Source organism: Talpa occidentalis, unplaced genomic scaffold, assembly GCF_014898055.3.
Source record: "Talpa occidentalis isolate TD23 unplaced genomic scaffold, MPIMG_talOcc4v2.1 talOcc4.8, whole genome shotgun sequence".
Classification (NCBI taxonomy): Eukaryota; Metazoa; Chordata; class Mammalia; order Eulipotyphla; family Talpidae; genus Talpa; species Talpa occidentalis.
Window position 1 is genome coordinate 42,882,726 of NW_023605194.1, and position 16,046 is coordinate 42,898,771.

The 16,046-nt window shown below is 53.2% G+C and overlaps 2 protein-coding genes across 7 annotated transcripts in view; one reads left to right on the forward strand and one right to left on the reverse strand.

Annotated features, from left to right (window-relative positions):
- The window catches only part of CDH23 (cadherin related 23), a 381,721-nt gene that overhangs the window by 80,891 nt on the left and 284,784 nt on the right, over positions 1–16,046 (reverse strand). For all 6 annotated transcript variants that reach the window (XR_008550123.1, XM_054690753.1, XM_054690748.1 and 3 more), the window contains 4 exons: positions 15,195–15,308; positions 12,192–12,340; positions 1,227–1,287; positions 69–217 (listed from right to left, as the gene is read on the reverse strand). Coding sequence is in view for 5 of the 6 variants with exons in the window: in XM_054690753.1 (XP_054546728.1) it covers positions 69–217; positions 1,227–1,287; positions 12,192–12,340; positions 15,195–15,308 (473 nt within the window). In the remaining variant the exon portion in view is untranslated. The remainder of the gene's footprint in view (positions 1–68; positions 218–1,226; positions 1,288–12,191; positions 12,341–15,194; positions 15,309–16,046) is intronic.
- Positions 6,895–9,018, forward strand: CUNH10orf105 (chromosome unknown C10orf105 homolog). Its single transcript, XM_037497361.1, has 2 exons — positions 6,895–6,914; positions 8,642–9,018. The coding sequence occupies exon 2, from the start codon at positions 8,647–8,649 to the stop codon at positions 9,016–9,018; it is 372 nt and encodes a 123-aa protein (XP_037353258.1). The 5' UTR covers positions 6,895–6,914; positions 8,642–8,646.

The following is a 16,046-nucleotide window of genomic DNA, read 5'->3' on the forward strand; positions in this document are numbered from 1 at the left end:
GGGGATACAAGCCTTCACACCCTACTAGCTGGTCACCAGGAGCCACCCCAGTCTGCTCCCAGCCTCACCCTGACGGAGCTCCGCATGGGGCCCAGATCATGGTTGTAGGCCTCCACTACCAGCACGTGGGATGAGTTCCGCTCCCGGTCTAGGGGCCGGGGTCCTCGCATCAGGAGCCCACTGCTGATGTGGATCCGGAAGTTGTTGCCTTGGTTACCTGTGTGGAGGGACAGATGAGAATCCTGAAGTGTGCCTTGGAGAAGGATGCTCATGAGATGGGGGAGAGAGGGGAGCACAGAATGCCGGGCCTACATTCTCAGGAGCTTGGCTAAAGGAGTCTATGGCAAGGAGGCCTCTGCCTCCTGTTGTCCTGGTCTGGCAGGATTTGAAGGAGGGGATAGAAGCATATTCTGTATCCTCCTTATGGGAAGCCTGGGAGTCCCATGTAATCCCTGTCCCCAACCAGGGAGGTCAGTGGATTTTATATTTCAGGGGGTTTGGGAGGCACAAATAAAGAGCAACCAAAACCCATATTCTCTGTGGGTGGTTGAATACAGGATTTCAAGGACACCTTTGGGCTGGCTCAGCATCCATTTTCTGTCTTGTGGTAATAGCACCTGATTTTCCTTTGGAGGGCCACTCTACTTCACTCTCATGTAGTTTGTGCAGGGAGATTTTATCCCTTATTTCCAGAGAGGGTGAATCAACATATTTTATTCTCTAGTCATTGTGATCGGTTCAGGGATGCCCACTTGATTCTAGTTGGACCAATGAGACTCACTCCCTGGGGAGCTGTCCTAGTGTTCAAGACCATAATGATTGGCTCAGGGGTGGTCATGTGATTCTAGTTCAACCAATGCAACTTGATCTCTGGGGGTATCTGAGCCATGGTGATTGGTTCAGGGATGGGCACATCACATGAAGCTCAGTCTCTGGGAAGCTTGCTGCTGGGATGCCCTGGTCTCCATGCTACCAGAGTGATGAGTTTGGGAAACACTTTGAAAGGACACAAAGAACTTGGAAGCATAGCAATCAAATGCATTAATTTCAGAAACATTTAACTTGGTGCAAATGATTGGAGAATCTCCATGTCCTCCCTCTGGGTCACTCTTGTGAAATGCTTGGGGCTTCCTTGGCCTCACCTCCCACACTTGGCAGGATAGAGAAGCTCTGTCCTCTCCAGGTCAGGAGGGCCAATGCTCCCCATCCTAGGGCAACCCACTCACCATGTAGGATGCGGTACCACACACGTCCAAACTCGCCCTCGTCTGCGTCTGTGGCCTTGAGCTGAAGGAGAAAGAGACGTGGAGGTCACTCCTTGAATGGACATCTGCAGGGAAGATGTTTCAGGAGATGCTCTCCACTACACCCCTTTCATCCAAAGTCTGATTTCATACACAGGCTGGGGGTGTAGAAGAGAATAGGACACATCTGTTTTCCTCATCCCACATAAGGATACCTGACTGCTGATGGTTCCATAATGCCCCGTCTGGGGCAGGGGCCTGCTAGCTCTCTCCCTGATTCTTCCCCAGGTTTGCCATCATGGTAGGTGATGACATTGTAGCCTTCTGGATTCAGGCTCCACCAAGAGAGTCATACTTCCACAGATTCCTCCTTCAGCCTCAGCTCAGGTGGCTGTGTCTTACCCACAGGTCCTTAATCTGAGGTCATTTGGCCAGACTGGTTCCCTGTTGGGCCATCTTGTACAGTAGAGAGGCCATCTTGTAGAAGCTGTCAGGGTATCACCTTGATAGGGTTAAAACTTAGCTCCCTGCTCAACATGCAAGATTGGGAGGCTTGACTAGATAAAGGGACCCAAAATGTTGCCATGAGAACTGGGTCATAAAACCTTGGGAGGCCTGAACAGATAAGGGAGTCAAGCCATGAAACCTACATATTATCAACAAGGCTAGTGTGAACTTCAAGGAATGCAGAGTTAATCCTGACTGAGAGACAGCCACTTGTAAAAACCGGTGCCCTGAGTTCTTGAGCAAACCCTCACAAAATCAGTATAAAGCAAGCCTCACCCTTCCTCAGTGCAGACGAACATGCCCATCATTTTCACTGCTTCCCTCAGCAGTGCATCCAAGAAGCTGCTTTTTTGCCCCCCCGCCCTCTGTCTTTGGTGAATCCTTCTACCCCCACATCCCCAGCTGCCATCTCACTCCCCTGCGACAAGAACTCTGAAAGGAGGCCTCCATATTTGCTCACATCCTCCATCACTCCAGTCCAAGTCCAGATCTCTCTTGCTTGGATATACCTTCAGGCTTATATTTACTGTCACCTGTGGGACTTGGGTGGGGGAGGGGAGAGGGTTTCTTACTGAGATGCTGTCTAGTGGTTAGCCCTTGTTATAAGGAATCCAGTCAGGAGGCTGCTGGCAGAGCCACAGCCAAAGTGAGTCCTGCCAAACCAAGAATTGTGCACTTACCTACCCACTCTATACCTGGAACGAGCAAAGAACAGTCCTGCAAGGTGATGTGGGCAGGGGCCTGAGGCTAAGGAGACTCCCCTGGTGCCCAGCACATTGGCCCTTACAAATGTTGAATTTCCTTGTGAGCCCAGATGGTCCCTCTTCTGGATCTGTCCTTGTTTTCTCCACATCTCACTATAAATCAGGGGTGTGCACCGGGGCTGCCATGTTGTTCCTGATGACAGTCAGCAGCAACCAGCCCAGGAAGGTGAAAACTGAGTCGATCACATTCTCCTCTGGGGTTTTTGATGGTGGGTTTAGAGAGAGAGAGTCAGTCTCCCTAGTGGTGGAAGTGGGAGTATCGACAGCATTTCTCCATCCTGGCCCCAGCTCAACTTCCACCTCTCCCTCCTCCCTGCCTATCCTAGTCACACGGGTCTCCTGGCTATTTCTTGAGTACCAAGTGCATACTGGCCACAGGGCTTTGCTCTTGTTGATGTGTTCAAGTTGCCTGGCCAGCTTGCCTTCCCTTGTGTCTTATTCCCTCGGCTTCAGGTCTCTGCCCAAATGTCATTTTCTCACGAGGCCTTCCTTGGCCATTTTATGTGAAATTGAAGCCCCACTCCAATATTGTGGCCTTCCATACCCCAGTCACCCCCTGATACACTCTGTTCTTATATTCTATATTCCCACGGAAAGAAAGGGTATGTTCATTGCTGTATCCCTGTTGCATGAATATCTGTTGCATGAATAAGTGAATAACTTCATATCAGATCTCATCAAAGGTAACAAAGCTGACACAGTGATCAGAGGGGAAAGACATAACACAGTATTGCAATGTTGGGATCCTATCTCCAGTTTTTCCAGAAGCTGGGTTGCACCTCCACCACTTGGCTTTGCCTTTGATTATGGTGGTGTCCCTGAATTCTCCAGTATTCTTCCCCTTTGGCCTAAGTTAATTTTTACTGAGTTTTTGTTTCATGCCACCTGATACCCCAATGCAAACTTTCCCATCTTTGCCTGTTGAGTAAATTCTGGCAAGTGAATATTTGACATAGGCTCAATCAGAATCCAGAGAAGAGGGGAATGGCTTCCAGCTTGCAAAGATTAAGAAAGCAAAGCCCACTAACAATGGGATTGGACAGAGGTTTCCAGAGGAGGAGCTGGGTTTGGAAGGATACAAAGGACCTAGCTTAGCAGAGAGTATTGGGCAGAATATTCAGACTGGCAAGCAGTGTGAGCAAAAATGGAGGCTGCTAAGGTGGGCTGAGCAAGGCACTGGGAGCTGACCCCCTGAAGTGGAGGTTCACCCTGGGACATGGTGGAGGGGTATGTTCAGAAGGGTGGCACAAGGGCCTCAGTAAATAGCAAAGATATTTCTTTGGGGCAGCAGAAATGACAGCAAAAATGACAGCGGAGGATGTAGCACATAAAGGACAGGACAGAGGTGAGCATGAGAACAATAAGTCTGGTCTGCTCAGACTCAGGTACTGGGGGCTGAAGTAAGTTCCGCTAAGGGTTTTGAAAAGCATGTTGATGGTGAGGGCAGGATGTACACTGGAATGAAAGTAACAGGGCTTCTGGATCACACAAACCCAGTGTGAATCGTGGCTTTGTCACTTATTGGTGATGTGACCATGAATATAAAAATTTACCCCCTGAGTTTCAGTTTCCTGATCTAGGGAAGGGGCACAATCATAACCAACCTTATGGGGTCAGTGGGAAGATGAGACAGATCTCAAAGCATCTTGTTTGATGCCTGGTACTGGGATAAAGTTTAGATATTATGAGTCCAATGCCACCTTCTCCTGAGAGGCCCTCTTGATTTACATTACTAGCTATGGAGTTCTTCTGCTTCACCTCCCTGAAAAGTTAGAAGATACAGTAGGATATAGTGGTGTGCTTCAATAGTCCATATCTGGAAGGGATCCAGGACAGGGGAGAGGGCCGACCTGTGCAGAGGACATCCTTGGGTGTCTACCACAGTCAGATTTCCTTAATGTTTCTCACCCAGCAGTCTACATCACCCCACATGCTTTGCCTCCTGCTGTCTCAGGAAAATGGGAGTCATAGGTGAGATGTGCAGTCAGCTTGGGAAAAGATGGTTAAGGAAAACGAGGAGCAGTGACATGCAAGATGCAAGATGCTGGAATCCCAGGGGGGTTCTGCTGGGAATTCTGTAGGCTGCCCTGCTCAAGGAACCAGGTGCCTCTGCCCATGCCTGCCCACCCATTTTAGGGGATAGCATCAAATCCCCCAGCACTAACTTGCTGGGTGACCCTGGAAGGCCACACTTCTCTGGTCCTCAGTTCCTGCACCCAGGACTGGGCTGGATGAGATGAGCCCTCTGTCACCTAATGGGCTCTGAGAGCCGTGGAATACTCCCACCATCTGGGGGTGTGCACAGGCTCCTGCTTTTGTGGGCTAAAGGCAGAAGAGAGGAGCTGAATATCAGAAACTAGAGACCCCCAAACTGGAGTGGGCCCCAGGCTCAGGTCTTGGGCAGGGCCTCTGCTACCTTCTTCCATATTGTATTTCTGGAGACTTGGGGGCCCTTGATGGGGAAGCTGCTTAAGACTAGGCTGTAGAGTAGGCAGCCAGTTGCCAGGGAAGCTCTGGTTTCTATGAAGAAAGCAGGCTGGGGGAGGGGAGGGTATGTGTAGTACGGAGAGAACCACTGCGTGAGGGAGGGTCTCCATGGACCCACCCAAACAACCAGGCACAGGCCTGGTTGTCCGTCAATCCTGTGTTTTCTGCCCTATGATCTCTTTGACCTTGAAAATGCCTCTTGCCCCTCACTTCTGTAGCTTAATACCTTCAAAGGGAAGGTGCTTTTTGGGAAGCTGAGGGAGAAGCCTGGAAGCTGAGGGGCCCAGGGAACACAGCAGGAGGGTAGGAGGGAGCTGCCAGGCCCATCTCTCTGCTGGCTCCCCTCCCAATGCATGGCTTGTAGCCCCTCTCCCCGGTAACCTGGAGGCTGGCAGGCAGTGAATAGCCACCCTCTGGCTGCCCCCCGACCATACCATTCAAACAGCCAAGGGGGGAAGGTGAGAGCCACGAGTCCACAGAGGCAGTTAAACTCTCCCCCTGTATCCACCCAGCGCCCCCTGTACCTCCAGAGGGCTCCAAGGAGACAGGCTGGAGTGAGGCCACTGGAAGGCTTCAGAGCTACAGGCGGCCTCTGCGTGGCTCCCCCCTCCCTCTTCCCAGCCCAGTTGCCATCCCTACCCTCTGGCTGTCCCCTCCTCCAAGGCAGGGCCCAAACTCTTCCAGACAAGGTCAGGTCTAGGTGGAGAGTGAGAGTGGCCCACCCTGTCTGTCCTGGTTAAGGGGCACTCAGAGGGGGTTGAGGTCACGGGCCTCCCTTGGACATCTGAGAAGACCTCTCCACCCAGCTCGGACTGCTGAGGGCTCATTCTGAGGTCAGCACTTGCGGGACTGCAGGAGAAAGCTTGGTGAGGAGAGCAGGGGCCAGACCCTTGCTGGGGTCCTCTGGGGAGGATGTGAGTATGTGCTTAGGTGGGAAGTCCCTCTGCTTTTGTAGAGTGGAAACAAGGCCCAGTGAGGGGCAGTGGCTAGCCCAAGGCCACACAGGAAGATGCTTAAGGTACCAGGTGCCTCTGCCCATGCCTGCCCACATGCTTTAGGGGATAGCATCAAATCCCCCAGCACTAGCTTGCTGGGTGACCCTATGTGTTCTGAGGTCAGCCTCCTCTGCTCAGAGGCTCTGTTCTCTGAGAGAGGAAAGAAGGCTCTAGACTGAGCTTGCAGAGATACTCCAGAGCAAGGCCTTGGGCTCCAGAGAGCAGGGCGAGGCTACCTTTACCCTAGCCTTGGTCTGGTGGAGGCCTCCCTTCCCTACAACCAGCCAGCTTTTGCTTTGCTGGCTGGTAAGAGGTGGAGGCCAAGAAGTCTGGCTGCTGGAGTTGCTGTGTTCCAGAGGGTGGCTTGATGTTTTTAAGCGCTTTGGAATCACTTGCTTCCAAGGGAACTGCTCAGATGCTAATTATAGCCACTTATCTTTTTATTAATGTGTGTCCCTAAGGACTGAAGCCTAGACCTGGTTTGCTATCCCAATAGGGTCTCCAGGTCCATGTGAAAGTACTGAAATAACATGGGACTAGTAGGACTGAGACATCTCCCATTTCAAACTGTCCTTTTCTTACTCCCAGCAAAACCCTGCCCAGGGGAGGAGAGAGGGACAGTTATTTCTCTCCCTCTGGGAACCCCCCAATCTTCCTCTGGGCTCAGATTCAAGGAAGGGCCAACTCACATATGGCTGCCTGGCCAGAGCACTCTCTAGGCCTGATGCCTGGAAGGCGGAGGCCCTGGGCAGCAAGACGGGCATCAAAGTTTCCAGTGGGAACTGGGAGGGTGGTGCTCTGTCTGGGAATGCTGAAAGGAGTGGTGGTAGGGAGCGGGTGGGAGGTGGCACGGGGCGCACTACATACCCTCAGTTGGCTGGGCACAGGGAGCCGAGAGTCAAATCCTGCAGCTGTTGGTGAGTACCTGGGTGGGCTCAGGGGCACGGGAGGTGGGGTTGGGTGGTCACTCTCCAGCCCCCCACTACTTGCTGACATGGACTCTCTGTCGCCCTCAGACAGAGCCTTGGCATGACTTACAGCCCTTCCTTCTGCCGGGTGTTAGTGCTAGAAACTCGGCTGTGCATTAGACGAAGCTACCGGCTGGGACTAAAGGAAGAGACCTCTGCTACCCCCCAGTCTCATGAGGTCTCCAATGTCAAAGCAAAAATGATTGTTTTTTTTTAAATCAGACCCGACCCTCTTTTAAATACCCTATGCTGTGTTTATGGAGATTAAAAGATTAAAGACCACAAATGCTGTCCAGCAAACTGAACGTAGCCTGCTCACTGTATGTTTTGTTTGGCCTTTTGTAGCGTGTTAAATATTTGAAAATTCATATCAAAATATTTTGGAATCTAGGTTGGCCTTTGCAATTTTTTTTTTTCTCTCTCTCTCATCTTAACCAAATTTTTACTGGTTGTCAACATCTAAATATCAGGAAAGTTTGCCTAAAAATCCAGATTTCTGCCTTCTCTCAGGAAACTGGAAGAGCAGACCACATGGGCCTGCAACTCCGGTCTGGTAATGGCCTGGCTGGGACACCACTGCACGCTTTGGAGGGCACTGGCTGCTCTCTTCGGGTAGACCTGCCCACCCGTCCTCTTTGGTCATGTGTTATCATCCTGCCAGGCTGTGCAAACATATTAGTCTGCAGCCCTGGACCAATGCAACCAAAAACTCAACCTGACTTTCCATCTCTGAGGGCCATCTGCGGTGCTCCCTCTACTGGGGTGACCGCAAGTACTACAGGGGACTGGAGTCTGGGGTGTTGGTGCTCCCCAGGGATAACTCTCTATGGGCTATTTCCAATATGTTCTCGGAGCAAGTAAGCGAGCCTAGAGTGAAGATTGGAGCCAGGAACCAAGAAACCTGTTTCTTGGCTTTGAATGGCCACTGACTCAGTTGACCCTTGTTTGGGCCTTGATTTCCTCACTGGCCACAGAGCAGGAAGAAGATATAAGATGTGCAGGGGGCTTATGGGGGAGCACAGCAAGCTAAGGGCTGGCTGCTCAGTCCCAGCTGCTGGGCGCCAGGCAGCATATGACCCTGTGTGGCTGGTGCTGACATTTTGAAATTTCAAGAGAAGCCAGACAACCAGCATTGACATGCAGTCCCTTGTTTTTTGTTTGTATTCAGTAAGACTTACAATTAATCAAAAATTTATCAAAATACTACAAAGACCCAACAAAAACATACAGGGGTCCCCAAGGTGCAGCCTCAGCATCAGGTAATTAGGAGAGTTCTCACCAGCTGCAACATCCTATCATCCTATAACCTAGGACTTGGTCCTGGTGGCAAACTGTTGATGGAGTTTGTCTTGGATTCTAAGTTTTCAGGCCTGAGACTATTGGAATTCATGGATTTGAGTTCAAAATTCTGTCAGTCTCTGCTGTGGCAGGTGAGCAGGAGGGTGAACAGAAAGAGTGTGTGATTTCAGGCCCACCTCCATCACTGACCTGTTGTTCTGTGACCTTAGACTTTTCACCTCTCTGAGCCTCCCTGTTCTAACATGTGCAATGGCCATAATGCCATCTGAAGCTAGTGTCACAGCACACAGCCTCTACCAACATGCCCCTCACCCCTCCCTACCCCATCCTTAGTCCAGCAGATTTGCCTCTGAGCTTCTGTCCCATTCCTATTGCAGGAACCATGAGCACAGAGGGCCCCAGCCCCTTTGCTTTCCTCACTGCTCCGGTCAGTCCAGGGAGCTCCTCAGAGATGACGGGCCACCTCCCCATACTTGTCGCCCTGGCCTGCATCTTCCTTCTGCTGGCCACCTGCCTGCTGTTCATGATGCTCTGCAAGCCGGCAGCACTGGACCCAAGCCGCCACCGGGCTCGTGAGTGCATGCCCCACCATCCCGGGAGCCCCAGTGAGCCCCAGCTCCGGCTCTGGAAGCGCCTGGGCTCCCTGCGCCGCTCCCTGCACAGCTTCCGCAGGGGCTGGTCAGCCTCTCGACACCCCCTGCCAAGCCGCAAAGACAGCCAGGACTGTGAGTGCACAGAATCCACCAAAATGTGACAGGGGTGCCCCTCCTACAAGCTGCTATTTGCAGATTCTCCTGCCTCAGACAGAGTCTGGCACTGCAGGCTGCAGGGGGTCACTGTCTAGGCAGCCTGGACCACATGCTCATCCTCAGAGTCCCTGTGTGCCCAGGTCCCTTCCCAGAGGAGGCCCCGGAGGACACCCTCCTTTTCACAGACCCTGTAGCTAGCCTGCAGGAAGATTCCCGGAATAGGCGCTGAGCACTGGCAGCCACCTGGACATGTGGCCAAGGCTCTGGGGGCACAACCTGGGGCTCCCCAGGGTCCCTCGCACCATCCACCTCTAGAAAGCAGTGCCCTGCTTCTCAACAGAAACCTGGCTGGCCCTCCAGATGCCAAAGTCCAGCTCGCATTCCAGTGCAAGTTGCCAAATGGTCAAAAACTCCTTCCAGCCAAGTGAAATACTTAGCCCACACTGGGGGCATAGTTCTGTCTATTCTCTGTGCCAACTCAGTGCCCAAGGAAACCCAGGACTCCTCTCCTTGAATTTTCTGGCCTGCCAGCATCTGCCTAGTAATCTATGGGAGCAGCAGCACCCTGGTGGTGGAGCATATCAGACCTGGGTGCTTTTGGGGGAGGAACAGCAGGGGGCTCTCCCTACCACCTAGCTGTCTCTTGGCCCCCCTTCAATGAAGCCTTCTGGATGGATAAGGAAAGGGCTGAGGATGGGCTAAGAAGCTCCTTAGAGAGGCCAGGACTGGTGCTGTGGCAGAGTGGCAGAAGGCTAGGCGCTGCCAGCACCTAGAGATGATGCCCTCTGGCCTCTGAGGGACATATCACAGATGCTCCACGCTTCACCCACGTGGGAGATGCAGACCTCCTAGGACAGCCACAGGGCCTCAGGGACCAAGACCATATAGGATGTGCTGTTTCTGACTTGCTTCATTGGTTGGCAAATGTCAAAGCAATTCCACCCCAAGAGGTGCTTCTTGCAATCTCAAACCTCTCTTCCTAAGGCCAGGCTAAACACTGATTGGACTTCAAATGTGGAATCTGGGCAGAAAGGGTCTGAGCTACCAAGCTACTGTCACAGCGTCAGCTGGCCAGAGCCACCTTGTGCTCTGCCACAGGGCTGCCCCACCTCACCCTGCCACGATTCACAGTGCAGGCAGCAATGCATTCTCAAAGACTGAGCTCCAGTTTCACTACTCCCAGCTCTGAAACCTTCACTGGCTCCCTACTGTAAGATCGATGAAGCCATAACTTCTTAGTCTGACGTTCAGCACCCTCTGGGAGCTGGCTCTAAACTATTAGTCTAGTCTCTTGCTCCAAGTCTCCAGTCAAACTGAACTACCTGTCCTGCCCTGGCTGGGGCTGCACACCCTCCAGGAAGCCCTCTGTGCTCTCCAGTTGAAAGCCACCTCCTATCTGGAACTGCCCCTACTCTTTTTACTTCTCAGAGGGAGGACAAGGATCACTTCCTCCCAGCAGTGGGGATCATCCTTGGCTGGTCTGGAAGTTCATGGGAAGAGAGACCTTGTCTAACCTCTCGCTGGCTCTGGGCATGCAAGTATGAGACCTGTTTACTGAGTGAAGGGTGGCTTCATCTGGGTGCATGCATCCCTAACCCCCCAAAGCCAAAGGAATCTTGGGGGTACCCTCTTCTTCCCTGGAAGCCACTAAGGAGAAGATTTCTGTTCAAGTAGGCACTGTGGGAGAGATCGCTGTGCCTGCCTTCTAGGCCCATCTGACATGAGAGAGAATCTCTAGCTTGACTACAGATCTCCTCCAAGGGTCTTAGAGAAGTTGCCTGAATGTGTCTCTGAGAGATGGGGGATAATCAGTGCTGCTGTAATGACTCTAGGATTTCAGTCTGAGTTTGTTGTGTAAATAGAAACTAACTCGAAAGGCTAGAAAGTAGGGAAACCACCTCACGCAGGGCTTTGCTGTCCCCTTCTTTGCAGCGTCTTCACCTCCTCCTGGTTCACTTCCCCAGGTTTCCCAGTGACATTCCAGGCTAAATCTCACCTGCAGTCAGGGCCCCCATGTTGGCCTCTGGCCAGCAGACCCTGACTGGCACTGGGTGTTCCTAGGCACTAGGGGTGGGTGGTAAAGGCAGACCTGAAGGAGAAAAAAGAGCTGGGGATGAGAGAGGGCTCTCAAAGGGCTGACTATCCCCTCAGGTATGCCCCGAGGTTGGTCCTGGGAGACCCCGGGTGGGGGAGAGAGGAAGCATGTATTAGACCAGAATGACCTCTTGAGGACCCCACAACTTTGTGAGGGATGCTCTTCATGCCCCTAGAGCTGAGGTCCAAGGGGGAAAACCTTCACCATCCTCCTTCTAAAACCAGCCACCAGCCCCTTGCACATCTCCATGGCTTTCTGGACCCTCCGTGCCTCTGGGAGTAAGCACCCAACTCCCAGTTCCCCTCTAGACCTAAGCAGGGAAGTGGGCACACTCCCAGCCTCCCACTCTCTTCCCCTCCCATGCCCTGGAGTCTGCCCCAGTGGACAGGCCCAGATTTGCTGTGTTTGGCTCAGCCTCCGAGTCGGAAACCACCCTCCCCCTCTCCCCAGCTGCTGAAGAGGGTAATTCATTCCCAGCCCTCTTCTCCAACCAGCAACTGAGGCCTCCAGGCAGGGAGGGGGAGGGCACCAGAGCCTCATTTTTAGGACCTCCCCTTTCTTCCTCTGAGCCTTATGGCTGTTGCTTCAGCTCCCTGGCAAAGAAACGCTTTCTTCTTGAGCCTGTTTACCTCCCAAGGGGGAGCTCTGGCCAAGCACCCTATGAAAGCTGCTCTGTTCTGGGCCTCCGGGGGCCCTGGCTCTCTTGCCTCAACTCTTTTCTGGGAAAATGTGACATCTCTGCCTCCTCCTGACTCTGAAACACCCTTCCGGGTGGGATGGAGGATGAGGAGAGGATTGTGGGAGAGAGAGGGGGAGAGTGAGTAGGGGGAGGGGGGCCTTCCTTCTGTTTGCTGAGGAGCCAGGACCCTCTCCTTGACTACATAACCTGGGGGCCGAGTCTCCAGGAGGGAAGGAAGGCCCTGGACCCTCCTGTCCGCACAGCACTGGCTGCTTCTGAGCAGCAGCAGGACCCCCTTCTCTTTCCTCCCTGCCACAGCACTGCCCAGCATGTGCCATGGCTCAGAGCTGCATGGCTCTGCTTGCCCCCAGGCTGCCACCTACCTGGGGCCCACGGTCACTTGCCTGCACGATGCTGTGGCCTTCGGGGACGTCCTCGGGGACACTGGCCTCATAGCTGCTCTGCAGGAAAATGGGCCGGTTGTCGTTCACATCCAGGACGGTGACAAACACGGTGGCAGTGCCCGTGTGCCGCTGGCCTACGGGGCCGTTGTCTGTGGAGGTGAAGGTGGATGGGCATGGGCTGTTAGCGCTGCCTGAGGGGCAAACTCCTAGGCACAGGCACATTCCTGGGCACCAGCCAGACATGTGCCCTGGTCACCCACCACCACAGCCTTTGCAAGGGTGGCTTGCTTCCTGCTCGGAGTAGGAATCATATCACCAGCAGCCCTAGGTTACAGGCGTTATCCTAACTCCTTCAGTCCTCACAAGCTGTGAAGTAGGTGCTATTATTATCAACCTGCTTTACAGAAGAGGTAACTGAGGCACCCAGGGGGTTGAATGGTCGCTCTCCCAAAGATACATCCTTGTCAAGTCCCTGGGAAGCTGCAAATGTCCATTTACTGGGAAAGGGTCTCTGAGGATGTGATTAAGTTAAGGATCCTACAATGAGGTCATCCTGGATTTCTCAGGCAGACCGTAAAGGTGAAAGCAAAGGAAGATTCGAGCCCGAGAGGACAAGGCCTTGTGAAGTTGAGGCCGAGGTTGGAGCACTGCACCCACTGCCAAGGAGCACCTAGAGCCACCCAGAGCCACCTAAAGCTGGACGAGTCAAGGAAGCCTTCTGCCCTCACGGAGGGAATGCAGCCCTCTAGCAACTTCATTTTGAACCTCTGGTCTTGACAGTCATAAGAGAATAAAGTTCTGTTCTTTTAAGCCACCAAGTTGGTGGTAATTTGTTAGTGCAGCCCAAGAAAACAGACACAGGTATGAGATCACAAAGCAACTGCCATTGCAGCCAGGTGGGTGAGGCCTGTAGGTGCACACCTGGGCGTGCCCACCTCAAAGGGCAGCTGCCCTCTGCTTCAGGCCACATAGGGCCAGTGATACTAGATCTTCCGATTTCTCAAGAGAAATGAACGTTTAACATTTAAATAAAATTTGATTTCCAAATGCTCACAACTCATTGTCATTTTTATGAAACGCTGGACATGCAAGCCCACATGCCTGTGCGTGGATTTGGCCTGCAGGCCCTCTGCACTCAACATAGGCCCTGCTTGATTTCCAAGCCTAAGGCATCCAGGTAGTCTGCCCCTTCCATTCCCTGCAGGACCCTCCCAGGGCCGGGAAGCAGCTCAGCCCCAGAGACAGGGTGGTTTGGTGAGACTCTATGGCTGCAGGCATTTTGTTTCAAAAGTTGCAACCAGGTCTCCTAACTGATCCAAAGGCATGGTCAGTTGCCATTTCCTCTCAGAAGTCTTCCTTGTCCTCCCTGGGGGAAGGAGCTATGTCCAGCTCTGCACATCCCAGCAAAGGCGGTCACCACGGGGAGGAGTACAAGCAGCTGGGGCTGGCTGAGGCCCAGGGGTGACTCCATCCTTTCCTCTAGGCCAGCTGGGCATATCCTGGGATGCAGAAACCAGCCCTATCATCTTGTCCTCTCGAGTTCCTCCCTAGGCCCAGCCTCCTGCCCACTCTGAGGATCCTGTTTACTTGTCCCAGCTGAGGATAAATGTGGACTGTTGGATCCCCCTCGAAGGCCGGAGCTTGAGCCCTCTTTTGCTAGCCAGTGCTCGAAGCAAAGTTTGAATTCAGGGGGGTTATGGGTCTCCAGAAGGTAATGGGGTAGCCCCAGGACAGGAGAGCAGGGTGGGCATCTGGGTGCGGGCGTGCTGGCAGGAAAGCAGGCTAGAGGGAGGCAGAGAGCACATTCCGCCCATCCCCCCTCTGGCCTGCCCCCAAAGCTTGCTGCAAACACTGACCTGGGCACTTCTGGGAGGACCTGGGGCTACTGCAGGACACAGGACTCCTCACACCCTTCTTTCCCTCAAGGCCCCCTGCTGCTAGGAGGACAAAGACCAAACTTTCAGGCCACAAGTTGGCCTTACCTGCTGCAGGGTCCCTTTCCCAAAGCATGCCAGCTGCTCTCACACAGCTCTTCCCCATCTCCAGGCCTTGTATGGGCTGGTTCCTCTGCCTGAAATGGTCTCCCCGATTCCCCCACTTGCTGAAATCTTCCTTGGTCTGCAAAGTGTTGGTGGGCATGCCTTGTTCCTGCCAGCAGCACCACCCTGCTCTCTTAGGCAAGTCCATGGTCCCCGTGAAAACTCTCCCTATCTGATTCTGAGGCCTGGTGTTCCCAGTAACTCCCGAGGTGGGCATGTGACTTCAGGCTAACTAATTACCCCCTTGAAGATGAGGGGTTCAAGGACAATCTCTGGGGCAGAATGAAACTAATCAGAGCTTGTCTGAAGGTTCTTCTGGGGAGACTAGGAAAGAGGGCAGTGCTGTCTCACCGCTGCTGCTGCACTTGAACGCAAGAGGCCTGGGTTACAGCAATGATTTGTCACCATGTAAGTCAGGGGAGAAGCTAGCACACAGGAGGCGGAGGTGGCCAATGCAGAGAGGCTGAGGTCTGGCTACAGCATCTGAGCCCCAAATGCAGTTATGCCTAAAGACTCAACTCCTGGCAGAGCGGTTTTGTGAGACTATATGGCTGAAGGCATTTTGTTTTAAAAGTTGCAACCAAGTCTCCTAACTGATCCAAAGGCACTCCCAGTTGCCGCTTCCTCTCAGAAGCCTTCCTTGATCACCCTTGCCCTCTGTAAGGGTGTGTTTCCATCACCTGTTGTACCCACCACTCTTAGTCTCTTCTCTCTGCTTTGTTTGCCTGGGTTTGCGTGGCTTGTCTACATTATCTTAGTGTCTTGCCTATAGCATCAAGCAGGAGCCTTAAGTTTGCAAGTATTCAACATCATTTCTTTTGTGTCTGGTCACTCTTCCTTCACTGGTGTCAGGGCTGAGCCTGTGGCTCAAGGCTTGGCCTCTGGGGCTGGACTATGGCCTGGCTGGCACCTGTGTGAGATCTTCCCAGTGGGATTGTGGGATGCGGGGTGGGCTGGTGCCTACCGATGGCCTCCAGGACGAGCATGTAGGCAGCTGTGGTCTCCCGGTCCAGGTTCACGACAGTTCTCACCACAGCGTCACGGTAGCCAACACTGAACTTCCCATCCACGTTGCCACCTGTGGGTAGAGGGACATTTTGGTCAGGAAACAGGGGTCCTGACCAGGGAAAGGTGGTGGTACCCCAACTGTGCTTCTAAGTTAGGACCCAAATGAAAGGTTGTGCTGTCTACTCAAGCCTGCCTGAGAACAGTGTTCTGGAGGCTCTGATGAGGATATGGGCCATGTTGGGGGGTGGGTGTTGAATGCCTGAAATCATAAGAGTCCAACATTCACTGGGCACACCCACTGTGCACCTAGCATTTCATGTGGATCATTTCCTTTGTACCACCACTGTCCCCACTTCACAGAGGAACGGTCCTGGAGAGAGGTTAGGGGTACATCCCTATTTTGGTACAGGACTCCAACATGGCAGGCATCTGGCTCTTGAGTTGTTCTGTCACCTGCTGCCCTCTAGAAGCGGCTAAGGACTTAGCTTGGTGGGTGGAATGCTCTGAAGTCAGCTGAGTGCTCTCCAGGCCCCTCATCTCAATGCTGGGTAGGGCTGGGCTGAGCACTACAGTTCCCTGAGTACTCTGCGGCTCCACAGAGTAAACAGCAGGGGCAGGTGGACAGGAGACAGGGGCTACTGAGTCTTCCTGATCTCCGGGACAGTGGGAGGTGTGAGGGTCTCTTCCCAGGGTGAACCCAGCCAGCTGGCAGGCAGTGTGATGCTTTGGACAGCAGAGGGTGCCACTGCACCGGGCTGGAGCTAGCTTGCATTAGGACCCCTGGCACAGGTCCCGGGAAGAAATAGCA

What these genes read in the sequence shown, in the direction of transcription:
- CUNH10orf105 (XM_037497361.1), top strand. Translation starts at nt 8,647, where the DNA reads ATGAGCACAGAGGGCCCCAGCCCCTTTGCTTTCCTCACTGCTCCGGTC.